Source organism: Cricetulus griseus, chromosome 2, assembly GCF_003668045.3.
Source record: "Cricetulus griseus strain 17A/GY chromosome 2, alternate assembly CriGri-PICRH-1.0, whole genome shotgun sequence".
Lineage (NCBI taxonomy): Eukaryota > Metazoa > Chordata > Mammalia > Rodentia > Cricetidae > Cricetulus > Cricetulus griseus.
Genome location: NC_048595.1, coordinates 39,824,479 through 39,838,520, shown reverse-complemented (window position 1 = coordinate 39,838,520; position 14,042 = coordinate 39,824,479). Strand labels below are relative to the sequence as shown.

The following is a 14,042-nucleotide window of genomic DNA, read 5'->3' as shown; positions in this document are numbered from 1 at the left end:
GTATGTGAAGAAGCATGGGCAGAGAGAGATAATCCTGAGGCCCCCTTGGATCTTGAACAGCCAGGGTTTGCTGAGTCGGAGTCTTTGGGTTTCTATTGCTGTCAAGAGACACCATGACCACAGCAACTCTTATAAAGGACATTTAATTGGGTCTGGTTTACAGTTTGGAGGTTTACTCCATTATAAGCATGGTGGGAAGCATGGTGGCATGCAAGCAGACATGGTGCTGGAGAGGTAGCTGAGAGTTCTACATCTGGATCAGCAAGCAGCAGGAACACACAGGCCAGGCTTAAGCATCTGAGACCTCAAAGCCCTCCTGCAGTGACACACTTCCTCCAACAAGGCCATATCGTGCCCCTCCCTATGGGCCTATGGGGTCATTTTTCATTCAAAATACCACAGGAATGAAGAAAGGGGTTCCTAACATTAAAGGAAGTGTCCCTTCCTCAGGCCAGTCCCAGGGAACTGGTAGTGAAGAACCATTCTCCAAGGTCCCCACACCAGTCTTATGGCCCTGGGAGGATCTCTTCTCTATTTCCTTCTGATAGTTCCTTCTCAGTCTCCTCTGATAGAAAGTGGAGGTGACAACCAATGATTGGTTTCAGAGAGGACAGCACTGAGGCATTTGGGAACCCCCACTCCACCCCCCAATCAGCATGTGCCACTGTTGTCCCTGACAAGAGACAGTTGGGGCATCTCAGAGGCTGGATCAGAAGCAAACATGGGGGAGGAAGAGCAACATGCTGGAATCTATACCAAATAATACAGGACATGGGAGTTCCAAATTGGAGATGGATGGGCCTGGCAGGTCCTGGGGAAGTCAGAAAATTAGAAACCACCTAATCCAACTAGGAACTTCCTGTGTGACAGAAACAAACAAACAAACAAAAAAAGGAAATGGGGGTGGGGTCAGAGTTAAAAAAATATTAAGGAAGAGATGAAAACTGACAGAGAGATGACCTGTGGCATTGGGCTTCTCCTTTCCAAATCCGTCCTTCCCTCTGCAGTTTAGTCTGTGGCTGGGAGTTCATGGCAACCAGCATTCCTTGCAGCACTCTGAAGGAAGGTCCAGTCCAAGACCTGAGCAGATCTAACCCAGGATCCAGCCCTATCCCCTGTCCTCTTCTTGCAATGGCCTGGCTGTACTGAGCTTCAGACAATCTGATATGGCAGTTAGGAGGCAGATAGCTGGTAACTCCCCCAAGGTTAGCTAATAGTGTCAGTGAAGTGTAGCAACCCTTATTCCCATATTCCCAGAGTTCTTGACTCAGCTGGTAAAAGACTGCAACCAGAAGGACTTGGGCTGGACTCTAGGCCCAGAAGCTCCTCTTCTTGCTTATGCCCCCGTAAATTCCCCTTCCTATCCTGCCTCAATATCACAGCCAAAGACTCTAAATTGGGGACTTCCAGCATCACCCTGGGAGCTAATTCCTGAACTCACCAATCTGAGGATCGGTCTCCAAAGTCCAGGAGGACCTGAAAATCACCTGGACCTTTCTATGTCTGATCTCTTCCCTTCTGCCTGGTTAGTTCAGGGCCTCAAAAAACTTTGAGCATAATTTGAAAACTTTGTGTGGAAGAGAGTTCAGGAGTGAGGCTGGGCCCAAGATGAAGATAGTCTAATAAGTAACTTTCTTAAACTCATGACATTAGCAGTTAGATACAATGGGCGAAAAGATTCTGTTCAAACTAGCTATACACTATACCAAGGATATGTGTTTAGGAAACAGCATGGAGGGAAAGGATGATGCTTACCAAAAAATACCACCCCCCCACCCCCACCCCCTTCCCCACCCTAGGAATGGGGTCACACTGTGTTCTGGGTGAAAACATCCAGTGTTGTAAAGATGCACAGTCTCTCTCAAAGTAATTTATAAAGACAGGCTTTGTCTGGCTGTGGTGGTGCCCGCAAGTGCACGCCTTTAATTCCAGCATTTGGGAGGCAGAGGCAAACAGATCTCTGAGTCAATAGAGTGAGTTCCAGGAGAGCGGGGGCTACACAGAAAACCCAGTCTTGGAGGAAAAGGGGGAGATCCAATTACTATTTTATTTTTAACAAGACTTGAAATTCATAAAATGTTGATTCAGATTACTGTATTTTGAAAAAAAACATGAAACGCTTGAAAAAGAAGAATCAGGAATCAGTAGAATATTGTATAAGTACAACAATTAGATCACAGGCTGGGGAAAACACATGCTGAAGTCAAAAAAAAAAAAAAAAAAAAAAGGTCATCTGAGATTTTAGTATGTGCTCAGTGGAGGAATGGGCAGGTCATACTATAGTCCTGTGATAACCAGCTAATTATTTGGTGAGTAACTTTGCATCTGAAGTTAATTTCCACTGAACTAACTATATAAAGGTAGAAAAATGAAAAGAGCTAATAAATGTTATTTATTAGCTAAATAAATGTGAAAATATAGGTGAATGATTTTAGAAGTATAAAACTGGAAAATCTTTAGGTAAAATACTGTAAATATACACTATAGAGAAAGTTAATAAGTATTACTACCTTTTTAAAAAGAGTTTAAAACCCCAGGATAGTAATAGCAAAACCAGTAACCCAAAGAATGGAGAAATGTGGCCATTTGGCAGAAAGGAGGGTGCTGCTGCCTTGAGGGTGTGTACTCAGTGCACTAGGTGAGGATGGAGAAGTTGTAATTTTTTAAAAGATATATGCAGATTATTTAAAAACAAATAGCAGTGAGATAAAGAAAAAATACTAAGGAAATGTAAATTGCAGTGCCTTCGAGAGACTGCTTTTCTTGCTTAAATTAGCAAAGATTAAAAAGATCCCAAGATGCATCGTTGAGCACCTTGCCTGTCACAGCATTTCTAAAAGCTGTTTGACAGGTAGATATCAAATGCCTTTTTAAAAGACCTATGATGACTCGATCACTTTTCTAGTAATTTATCCTAGGGAAATAATTGGTCAGATCCACAAAGGATGCTCGTGGTAGCACAGTTATCAGAACAAAAATCGGAGACTAACTATAAAAAAGAATTGCCTAAATAAGATACATCCATATAACTGAATATTTTAAAACCATTTTAAAGCTTATATGTGATGATTAATATGAAAAATGCTTATACTTATAAACAAAATGCATATTTTGTAAATGAACACACAGAAAGTTTCCAAAAATATGTATCAAATGTATACTGCTGAATTTTCTAAAATGTTTATAAGATGTTTACTTTATGAAAACAAGCACTGACAACTTCCATTTGGAAACCTGAAGCTCACATTAAGGGTCCCTTCAGAAAGCCCCTTCCGTACCCACTGTTCTCACTGCGAGGTCAACAGTGGGTGACCCTGTGCCTAGTTGCCCAGTGATCTCTGTAAGAATACATTACAAGTAATTACTCTCTGATCCTCAGAGCCTGGCACATACTGGGAACTCAACACGAGTAGCCAGATTCTCGGTTTTCCTTGAGTAACTGGTGAATTTAATGAAATCAAACCTAAAAGAACCCCCTAAGTCCCACATTATGCTCAGAATTGAAGTGAGGAGACAAAGGCCTAAGACTGAACACTGGATCTGGATTTTTTCTTTTTTTAGGGTAGAACTGCATGGTGGTACCCTGTTCTAAATATCGTGAGCCACTCAGGTGGCACCCCATTCTAAATATCGTGAGCCACTCAGGTCTGAAGAAGGCTGTTGCACTTCCATTAGCACTCTGTGCTAAGCAAGCAGGCCACACCTACAATTTAGCTGAGTGGCAAACACTAGAGACATTTCGAAACAGAAAGCGGTGAAACTATACACAACCCCTACTCCCTTGCAGGACTTGTCCAATGAGGGCCGTGGCTGTGGCTATGGCAGGAGCTTGGTGTTGGCATCTCCTGCACCAGTGTGGTCCCTCCTCCCTGGCCCTTCACCTGCTCCTTAAGTAAGGCACCCAGTGCTCTTTTCCCAAAGAAACTAAGCACCAGCGATTGGCCCTCCAGGTGCAGAGGAAGCCTCAGCTGGGACCCAGAACTTTGCAGACCACTGGCTAGGGATGGGAACTCCAGACTTGAAATTAGCATTCCTCTGTGTCACCTTCCAGCTTGGAATCGGTTTCTCACCTGCGAGGTGAGATAATAGGACCCAATATAGGAAGTCACTGCAGGGGACGCACAAGGCACTCACAGGAAGAACACGCAAAAGCCTAGAGCCACATTGGGCAGTGTGGTTTGTTGTCTGCTCTGTTTCCTAACTCCAAAGTTGTGTGTTTTCCTTGGCCCTAGCCTAGGCCAGATCAAGGGCCCGTTTCAATGGAGACAGAGACAGCAAACCAGGCAGCCTTCCTCCCCATTTACACTGGATATGCACGTCTGAGGGTCTTAATCAATAAGACCGGAGGAAAATGTCTCATGTGCTGGTGTCCACGCAAGAACAGGAACCACAATGGTGCGCAAAACGCATGTCAGGCATGCGTGCCTTCAGAGTGCCTGTCTCCCAAGGCGCCTTCTTCCTCCAGCCGCTTCCCAGGTGAAGAGTTTCAGCCAAACTAACGGAATCCAGAGCGGTGGGAAAGGGGTCTGTGCGGGAGGGGCGAATCCGTCCCAGAGCCACCGGTTTGGGGATAATTACTTTTAATGTCAAAAAGATTTAGTTTAATATCATCTCTATTAGGCTGCCGGGAGGGTAATTAAACGAGACGCGTCGCAGCCGGCAAACAGATGGCGTCTGCTTGCTCCGAGGCCGCGGGCAAACAGCGCAAAAGTCAACGCTTCCCAGGTCCCCCATTGATGCCCTCAGCCCTTCTCCTAGTCAGTGGTACAGAATTCTCATTCTCGGCCCCCAACCCCAGGTTCCCCACCTGGGCCTTCCCTCTGGGCCTTTCCTCTGGGCCTCTACTGTAGAGTGGCTCTAAGTGATGGATGAGGTTGGAATGAGGATGTGGAGGATTTCTTGGCTGAGTGCACAAACACACACACACACACACACACACACACACACACACACACACACACACACACCACCGGACCCTTTGTCAATCTGAGTTGGGCCCTTGCTGTCAACCACTTCATTTGGAGCCGAGATCTTGGGTTTCCTCTGCCACAGTCACGGAGAAGGGCTATGGTTCTGTGCCTGAGGATATGCTCAGTGTTGAGGGTGCAGACACACGCGGGACTCTGCAGGCGTCTGGGTTTGAGGTCACTCACCAAGTGGTTGTACCTGCAGGCTATCATGTTTATGAGAGCATACTGTGAGGCCAAACTTTTTGAAAGGGTCCCTTGGGTGCGAGGGCAACGTCAGAGGTGAGCGCGCCCCTCGTGGGCGTCCACTTCATGCGTACAATGAAAGTGTGTCCAAACCTGCAGTGACTCCGCAAGGGTGGAATTGTGTGTGTGTGTGTGTGTGTGAGAGAGAGAGAGAGAGAGAGAGAGAGAGAGAGAGAGAGAGAGAGGGAGAGAGAGAGAGAGAGAGAGAGAGAGAGAGAGAGAGAGAGAGAGAGAGAGAGAGAGAAGAGGGTGTCCTGTTGCCTCAACCTGGGCATACTCTCTCTCTCTCTCTGAGGCTAGCGGCTCAGCTGGGTCATCACTTCCACTTCTCTCCCTTCTAGGCAGCTGCTCATTCAGCAGAAGCTAACAGCCTGGGAAACTGGGCAGAGGCATCCTACCGGTGTGGGCACGATTATTTCAGCCCACAATCGTTTTTGTTTTTGTTTTTTTCTGCTTCCCTCTGTAACATTCTTTACATGGCTACCACCAACCCCGACTTGTGAAAAGAGAGCTTGGTATCTCAGACCTGTGGAGATACCAACTCGAAGAAAGAGCACCGGATGAAAGGAGACACCCTGTAGTTTGGCCTGGGCGATGAGACTCGGGATGCGATACCTCATGCTCATAAGATAGGAGGTTCAATCCAGGTCCTTCCAAGAGCTTGGGTTCCCGAAACCGTTGACTAAGTGGCAGGACGCACGGTGGTCTGGCCTCAAGCACGAGAAGGGTATTTAGGCTATGGCTTCTCAAAAAACTAAGCAGATCTGGGTAGGTTATTTAATTTGGGGATTTAAAAAACTTCTACAAAACTGTCACTCCCCCCCAGAAAAAAATGCCCTAGAAGAAGGTGGGTGCTTGGAATCCCGCAGCGCACAGAGCCTTCCCATCTCTCCCTCTAGCAGGCCTGTGCTCTGGCAAAGCTAGGGTTACTCTATCGTCTGACCCCTGGGGATTTTAAGAGGTGTGTGTGTGGGGGGGGGTCTGAGCGCCTAACGCAGGAGAACTTTATGGCACCCTCACTCCACCTGCATCTGAAGACTCTTAACTCCCTTCCAAATCTTTTCTCAGGCTCCAAGGAAGGAACTTTCTCAGTAGCTGGCAGCCAGATTGCTATTCTGTACTATCCTGCTCCAAGCTCTCTTGAGTAGGGCCTGGAGAACTTTTGGAAGTTGTCTGCCAGATTCTGAGGCTCATCGCCCCCTCAGGTCTCCTCACGTGGGATCCTCCGTTGGCTTCTTGGGCAGGCGTGTAGTTCTGCTATGGGATCCTGCTGATCTTGCCTTCCTTCCACCCCAGCTGCGGGGCCGCCTGTCGGAAGGGGCTGCGGACCAAGGCAGGCTCCGTGTGCCTAACAGGTGTGTGCATCTGCGTTGGCATAGACCCGACTCCTGCGGCCCAGGGGCTTCTAAAAAGCAGAGCGAAAATGCACGGTACGGAGCGGAGAAGAAATGCGGAGATGGCACCGCTTTTCATTTAAACGAATATTCTTTACTCTGAAGAAGAGAGAAAAGTAGAAAACAAAAAATGAGAGTAACAATGTTAGCTGCCAAGGCAGAGGGAGAGTCCGAGCTAGAGAATCCGAGGGCACCTCCGCCCAAGGACTTCGACTTCTGTTCGGAATGGGAATAACTACGAAAGGATACAAAATTCGAACCTGTTACATTCTCGGTAGACAGAACGGGTCTCGGGGCCGTGACGTCAGCACAGGTCGGTGAAGGCCAAGTCAAAGCTGGTGCAGGGCCCCCGCCCCCTGAGGCAGCCTTGTGGCCTGGTGGCCAGACCGACTGGCCCGTGCATCCAGCGTCCTAGAGGATTTGCGGAGGCGCAGAGGCTGCTTTTATACTTTCCTTTAAAAGACAAACAAACTTACAAGTAAACTTCGTTAATGTCAAACAGCGACAAAAAAAAGAGTTCCTCCACCACCACCAAAAGGGGAGCAAGATGCGGAGACATAAGGAAAGGCAAGGGCACAGAGGGCCAAAGGACAGGGCTGGGGCGCGGGGAGAGGAGAGGCTGGGCGCATGGACCCTGGTTCCTCCTCTGGGTTCCTCTCTTAAAAACGCAAATCTTTACAAATCACACTTACCCTCCGTGCTGCCCACGGTGTCAGGATTTAGAGAACGCAGGAACTAAGCATTAAAGGTGGCAGGGGAGGGGGAGGGGAGCAAACCAGCTCTCAACTACCTCAGAGCCCGTCGGATTGGGGCGCACACCGACACCGTCAGAAGGAAGCCAGCAAAACCATCTTGGCAAGTCTGCGGTGAACGCCCTCCCTCCCCCACCCCGGCACCGGGGTTCCACTCCCACTCCGACAGCGGTAATTGAATTGTCACCTGCCCCTGTCCCGCCCCAGGCCTCCAGGGCCACTTGGGAAGCTCAGCCTTGCCAAGCGCCCCGGGCCAAGGCAAGAGTGGCGCAGCGGAGCGGGCGCCCCAGAAGTAGAGGGGTTACACACGTCTACGCGGAGAGGCGCACCGGACACGGTAATTAGGAGCAATTCACACGCTCTCGGGCGCACGGAAACTTCTTGTCACGACATTTGCAACGCTCCTCCTTGCGCACTCCTTCCCTGGCGCCCCCTCCCTTTCCGCAGGCACTCAGCGGAGCGTTCCGAGTTTCGAATCTTTCGGACACTGTAGAATGAGGGGCTCCCCGGGCGCGGGCCCGGCCAATCAGAGCGCCGACTGCCTCCCCTGGCCAATGGCAGACGCCACATTGTTGTCCAATTCTGTCTAATGGAGCCCTGAGGAGCAACAATAGAGCGGGCGAGCGGCTCATTGAGAGCTGGCAGCGCCGGGCTACCAGGCCCGGATTGAGCGCAGCGTCCGGAGCACACCGAGGGGACGCGGGTTCCAACCAGCCGGCCCCCGGACGGGTCCCCGGCCCCGAGCCCCCTCCGGAGTGTTGGACTGCTGTGTTCCGAGGGGGAGGGGGTGTCCGGAAGTTCGGACATGGTGGCTGAAGGAGGGTGACGTGGTCAGATAAGGGGCCGGGGGCAAGGGGAAGAGGCCGAGAGAGCGGCGGCGCCAGCAGAGCTGGGCGGTGCGTGCAGCGCCCGCGGAGGAGGAGCCCGGAGCCCGAGGCAGGTAGTAGAGGGCCAGGCACAGAGCGGGGGAGGCGACCCGGCTGGCGGCCCCAGAGGGCGAGGCCTAGGCCCCTAGGGCCTTGGGGACTGCATGCCTGAGGGTCTGGGGGTAGAGGCCCAGGCGCACACCGAGGTGTGGGATTCTCAAACGGAGCCCCCAGTGGCGGGTCCGGGCTGTGGCGGGCCCCCCGGAGGGGTGGCGGGGTGGCGGGGATAGTGGAGGCCGCAGCGGAAGCCAGGAACTGGGCCTGCTGGGCCTCTGCAGCTGCGGCGCAGGTGGGACTCTTCCAGTCCCTTAAGGGTCAGTTTCGGAGGCCACTCCCTGGCTTCCCAGAGACCTGCTGGGGAGTGCACGTCCCAGGACCCTAACCTGAAGACCAAAACTCTGGAACTTGCGCAGGAGCGGGGTCCCAAGGGGTCCCAGAATGAGGAGGGCGTGTCTGAGGACTGGGTCCCTAAACTGGAAAGGGTGGGGGTTAGGTAGGAGGGGTTGAGGGAAAAGGAGATCCTGCTAAGCCTAACTTTTCGAAGATATGCCTTCCTCCTCGACTACTCCAGACTAAAGGTCTAAACCCCACGCCACAGGTCTCTCCCTATTCCCACCCTACATTTTGCAGTAGAGTTTTTTTTTTCCCCCTTATTTACCACTGTAGCTCTCCGCGGACCTGGGTCCAGGTCACCTTCTCAGCTGTTTGGGATGTTTTTCTTGCTATTCAAACTTATCTTTGCGCTCTATGGCCTATCCAAAGAAAGTTTTTTTTTTCTGGGTTTTCTCTTTAACCCCTCCTCAGTCCTAGTAAATTTAGTTCTACATCTATTTTTCCCTCCCACCCTTTGGAGGTTCAGACCACCGCCTGTCCCGAGCTCATTCTTTATGGGTCCCAGGGTCATAAGCCGAACTTTTGCCTCCAAGTTTGTCTTCTGCTTCTCACATTACTTTTAATAGGAAGTAAGTTCTTCAATTCTTTTTCTCCCGGATTCCGCTGCTCCCACATTAAAGGCAACAAACAAGACCCCAACCCAGCCTGCTCAACCCCGCGCCTCACCTCCACATTTCTCTCCTCTTTACCTTTCCACCAAAACTGAACGGTTTTTGCTCCGTGTCTTTTTGCTTTGCCTTTGACATCAGCTCGTTGGTCCCACGTTTTCTCTGTAATCTGAGTCCCTTTCAGGCACACATTTCTCCGTTCTCATCTCACCCCAATTAACCTAAGCGTTGGGCATAATATTTTCTTTTCAAATTCACCTTACATTTAACTGAACCAATGACTTCCAAACTTTGTCTCCCCCCCCCCTTGGAGGAACTACTGATTCAAACGAAATCTTACACCTGGCATGTAAATCGGATATAATAACAGCATCAATGAGGGGAATTGGGGAGGGGGAAAAGTCGTATTTACAAGGAGGTTCTGAATGTACCTTCCCAGCAACTTGCCAGCTACTAATCAAACTTGTATAACCAAAGTTGTCCTAAATTTCGGTTTCTGCAGGCCGCGCTTAAGTCTGGCTCGTTGTACTGTCCTCACTGAGGTCTCCCCACTTTTCCCACGCTAGGTCTAGCCATGGAGCTGCGCTCGGAGCTGCCAAGCGTGCCCGGCGCGGCGACAGCAGCAGCGACAGCGACGGGACCTCCCGTGGCATCAGTGGCGTCGGTGGCCGCAGCGGCGGCTGCCGCAGCATCGTTACCAGTGAGCGTGGCCGGGGGCTTGCTGCGGGCGCCGCCCCTGCTGTTGAGGGCAGCGGAGAAGTACCCGCGGACCCCCAAATGCGCGCGCTGCCGCAACCACGGAGTGGTGTCTGCACTCAAGGGCCACAAGCGCTACTGCCGCTGGAAGGACTGCCTGTGTGCCAAGTGCACGCTCATCGCCGAACGCCAGCGCGTCATGGCGGCACAGGTGGCTTTGCGCAGGCAGCAGGCTCAGGAGGAGAACGAGGCGCGCGAGTTGCAACTGCTGTATGGCACTGCCGAGGGCCTGGCGCTGGCCGCCGCCAACGGCATCATCCCACCGCGGCCCGCCTATGAAGTCTTTGGCTCTGTGTGCGCCACCGACGGCGGGGGGCCCGGAGCTGGAGCGCCCGCGGGGAGTGCCGGGGGCGCAGGGGGCGCAGGGGGCGCAGGTGAGAGCGCGGTCATGCTGGGGGTGAGGTGGGGGATGGGGTCTGGAAGGAGGAGCCCAGAGCCCTGCGCTAGTGTCTTATTTCCTTAGTGACAGAGTACTGCTTCCTTCCCCAGAGGTTCTGCCTACTTACTGTAGCTCACCACCTACACAGCTTCTACATCCACCCATAAACTCTCTGACCAGTCTGCAGTTTGACTCTTTATTCCTCCCCCTCCCCTCAGACCCCAAGGTAACAGTTTAGCCTAAGGGGCAGGCCCTTAGTTTATGCCCAACTCATTTGCAGATCCGTTCTGCTCTGAGCTTCTCACAGGCCACCTCGCGCTTTCCTTCCCAACTCTTGTGAAAGGACTCGCAGCAATCCTTCTAATCCGCATTTATTTTCCTGAGTCCCGGAGACGCCCTCTCTTACTGCACAGCAAGATTCCTTTCCTCCGGTTCCTAGGGCACTTTGGATAAACATTCACTGCATTCCCTTGATTCTGGCTTCTTTCTCCCCAACGCACGCCGGTTTTCTCATGGTTGACACGTTTTCCTTTTTCCTGGACCCCTTTCCCATGCTTCTTCTGTCTACTCCCAGCATAAGCCTACCACTTTCTGCATTCTAGAAGGTTTTTCTTGAGGGAGGCAGTTAGGCCATGGAATGGGTTCGGCTTTCAGATTGGAGGAAGGGAAATTCTTAGGTCATAATTTTGAAAAATGTAGACTAGAAACAGGATGTAACTTATTTTGTCTGTAGAGAGGATTAAGACCTAGTCCCCCAAGGTGCCCACTCTTGCAGGCTGTGATCTTAGGGCTGGCTTTGGCCATCTGAGTGGAGTAGTGTGGTCCACGCACTGTGTAGAGGTTCTGTTTGCTCTGATTTGAACTTTGACCACACCGCTTCTCTAGAGCGCGATGGAAATGGGAAGAGGGTGGAGGTATTGGGCACAGACAGGTGTGGGAAGAGTTCACTGAACAATAAGTTTCCAGGGTGCCAGGTGGTTGGGGTTCTGGGTACAGGCTAAAAACTGTGAATCTAGGAGCGGGAGGGGGGGAGAGGGAGAGAGAGAGCTGTGGGGTTTTATAAAAATAAGATCGAGGCGCTGGAGCCCAGTCAAGGACAGTTTGGAAGTTGAGAATGATAGGAAACTTGCATCCAGCAGGCCTAAGTGTGGTGGGTGCGGTGTTCTTAACCTCTCCTCACACCTCCGTTTTTCCCTCAGAGGCCAAGTTGCAGAAGTTTGATCTGTTTCCCAAGACGCTGCTTCAGGCCGGCCGCCCCGACAGTCCGCAGCCGCAGCCTGGGAAGCCATTGTCGCCCGATGGCGCGGACTCGGGTCCCGGGACCTCGTCCCCAGAGGTGCGACCCGGCTCAGGCTCGGAGAACGGAGATGGCGAATCCTTTTCGGGGTCGCCTCTGGCCCGGGCCTCTAAGGAGGCAGGTGGCAGCTGTCCTGGTAGCGCGGGCCCTGGCGGCGGCGGCGGCGGCGAGGAGGACAGCCCTGGCTCTTCCAGCCCCCTGGGTTCCGAATCGGGGTCAGAGGCCGACAAAGAAGAGGCCGAGGCCGCACCGACTCCGGGGCTGGGCGGCGGCCCGGGTCCGCGGCAGCGGACGCCGCTGGACATCTTGACGCGCGTCTTCCCGGGCCACCGGAGAGGCGTCCTGGAGCTGGTGCTGCAGGGTTGCGGCGGCGACGTGGTGCAGGCCATCGAGCAGGTGCTGAACCACCACCGCGGAGGCCTGGCGGCCGGCCTGGGCCCCGGCGCGCCGCTGGAGAAGGCCACGGTGAGCGCGGCCGTAGCGGTGGACGACGCGTGGCCCGGCGCGTGGACGCCGCAGCCGCCGGGGGGGCCCGGGCTGCCCGCTCCGCTGCAGAGCGGGCCCGCCGCGCCCCCGCACCACAGACCCTTGCTGGCTGGGGCCATGACGCCGGGCGCGCTGGGCTCGCTCAGCAGCCGCTCGGCCTTCTCGCCGCTGCAGCCCAACGCCAGCCACTTCGGCGCCGACGCGGGCGCCTACCCCCTGGGCGCACCGCTCGGCCTGAGCCCGCTGCGCCTGGCCTACTCGGCGGCGGCGGCCCACAGCCGCGGCCTGGCCTTCATGGCGCCCTACTCCACCGCCGGCCTGGTGCCCACGCTCGGCTTCCGCCCGCCCATGGACTACGCCTTTAGCGACCTCATGCGGGACCGCTCGGCCGCCGCCGCCGCCGCGGTGCACAAGGAGCCCGGCTACGGGAGCGGCCTGTACGGGCCCATGGTCAATGGCACCCCCGAGAAGCAGTAGGACACGGGGCCCTGCAGCCCCAAACACTGACCCAGCCTGCTCCCCAGCCACCGGCCCCTCCTCTCCCTGCCCCGCACCCTCTGCTCAGAGTTGGCTTTGGGGGATTTGTTTTGAAGGGTGGGTGGGAGCATCTCAGCTAACAGCGCAGGTGTCCTCAGAGGGGCCTGGTGGTCTGGGTGCTCGTCCAGCCTTGGGCCACCTCCCCCCAAGCCTGCTCGCCTTGTTGTCAAAATTCCGGGGATCTCTAAGAATCCCGAGGGCGGCTGCGGCCGTGCCTGCCCCTGCTGCTCCCTCTGCTCCGCTCGCCTTGCCAGCCCGCGCTCAGGTGGACGGCAGGACAAATCAGCCTCTTGTGTGTCCTCCAGTTCCCATTCCCCTTTCATTAAAAAAAAAAAAAAAATCCGCTCCAGCAAATATAAATTTAGGATGTATACATCTCTTGGCACTGAGTCGAGTCTTTGGGACACGCATATATATATCGATATCAATTGTAAAAAAAAAAAAAAAAAAAGGAAACGTTCTAAGGTGCACTTTCCTCGTTGCGGTATTTGTCGCTCTCTTTGTTGCTTATGCCGATAAGCATGGGTTTCCTTGGTGCAGTGTGAGTTTTTATATATGTATAAATCTATATATAATCTATACATATATATATACAAGCCAGTGTATAATGTTATAAAATGGAATTCTAAGTTATTAATTGTAATCTGTAGGTGACCTCGGTATTAACGTGAAAAACATTCAAAGTCAAACAAAAAAAGGACAAAATGGGAAAATCGGACTATTCGCGCATTGTACGTATCGGGTTTTATAGACGAGATCTACTGTACGCTGGGGAGGAACCCTGCCCACCCCTCGCCTCCGGCCTGCGGCTGTTCTTTGGAGCAGTCCAGGCCGCGCTGAAGCACGAATAGAGCATCGGGTGACAGAGCCAGAAGCTCCGGGACTCGCCAGCGAGCGACGCTGCGGAGAACTGCTCACTTTGTGCTTTCCTTTGCATAGGTATGAGCTAGAAATAAATGTTATTTTCTAAATAAAGCAACGCTCGAATCCCGTTCCGCTCCCCAGGCGGCTGGGAAGAAAAGCTTTTGATTTCCCACTGGGGCTGCAGATCGCGCCATTGCGCACCCCCACACACCCCCCGACCCTGGAGGGACCGAGACAGGAAGCTTCGGGTGGCGTCTGGGACAGCGCAGGGCGGGTGTCCTGGGAATTTCGGAAGAGGCTCCACGAGGGCGTGGTGAGCGTGGCGCCCAGGCCCTGAGTAGCTCGCCTGGCCAGGCTCAGTCCGAGCCTCGGGCTCCCCCACCTCCGCAGGCGCAGGTGTCCGCACCTCCGGCCCCTACCCGGGGCAGGTTCCAGCA

At 53.2% G+C, this 14,042-nt stretch overlaps 1 protein-coding gene and 1 long non-coding RNA gene across 8 annotated transcripts; one reads left to right on the top strand and one right to left on the bottom strand.

The window, feature by feature from the left end:
* Positions 1-1,891: 1,891 nt before the first annotated feature.
* LOC103164257 lies at positions 1,892-7,829 on the bottom strand. Of its 3 annotated transcripts, none has more exons than XR_004768177.1 (3): positions 7,669-7,829; positions 6,868-7,060; positions 1,892-6,706 (listed from the first exon to the last, which is right to left on the bottom strand). It is a non-coding gene; the product is annotated as an uncharacterized LOC103164257 (long non-coding RNA). The 3 variants fall into 3 exon arrangements; XR_004768176.1 differs by lacking the exon at positions 7,669-7,829 and adding an exon at positions 7,547-7,657; XR_003482751.2 differs by lacking the exon at positions 7,669-7,829 and adding an exon at positions 7,300-7,539.
* Positions 7,588-13,720, top strand: LOC113834309 (doublesex- and mab-3-related transcription factor A2). Of its 5 annotated transcripts, none has more exons than XM_027402463.2 (3): positions 7,588-7,696; positions 9,853-10,416; positions 11,621-13,716. In XM_027402463.2, the coding sequence occupies exons 2-3, from the start codon at positions 9,861-9,863 to the stop codon at positions 12,679-12,681; spliced, it is 1,617 nt and encodes a 538-aa protein (XP_027258264.1). In that variant the 5' UTR covers positions 7,588-7,696; positions 9,853-9,860; the 3' UTR covers positions 12,682-13,716. The 5 variants fall into 5 exon arrangements, with proteins under 5 accessions (XP_027258264.1, XP_027258263.1, XP_027258262.1 ...); XM_027402462.2 differs by lacking the exon at positions 7,588-7,696 and adding an exon at positions 7,833-8,295; XM_027402461.2 differs by lacking the exon at positions 7,588-7,696 and adding an exon at positions 7,833-8,299.
* The last annotated feature ends 322 nt before the right edge of the window (positions 13,721-14,042 follow it).

Excerpts from the sequence above, each read along its gene's own strand:
- LOC113834309 (XM_027402464.2), top strand. The coding sequence starts at position 9,861 with ATGGAGCTGCGCTCGGAGCTGCCAAGCGTGCCCGGCGCGGCGACAGCA. Across the intron at positions 10,417-11,620 it reads AGGGGGCGCAGGGGGCGCAG|AGGCCAAGTTGCAGAAGTTT; the intron begins GTGAGAGCGCGG and ends TTTTTCCCTCAG.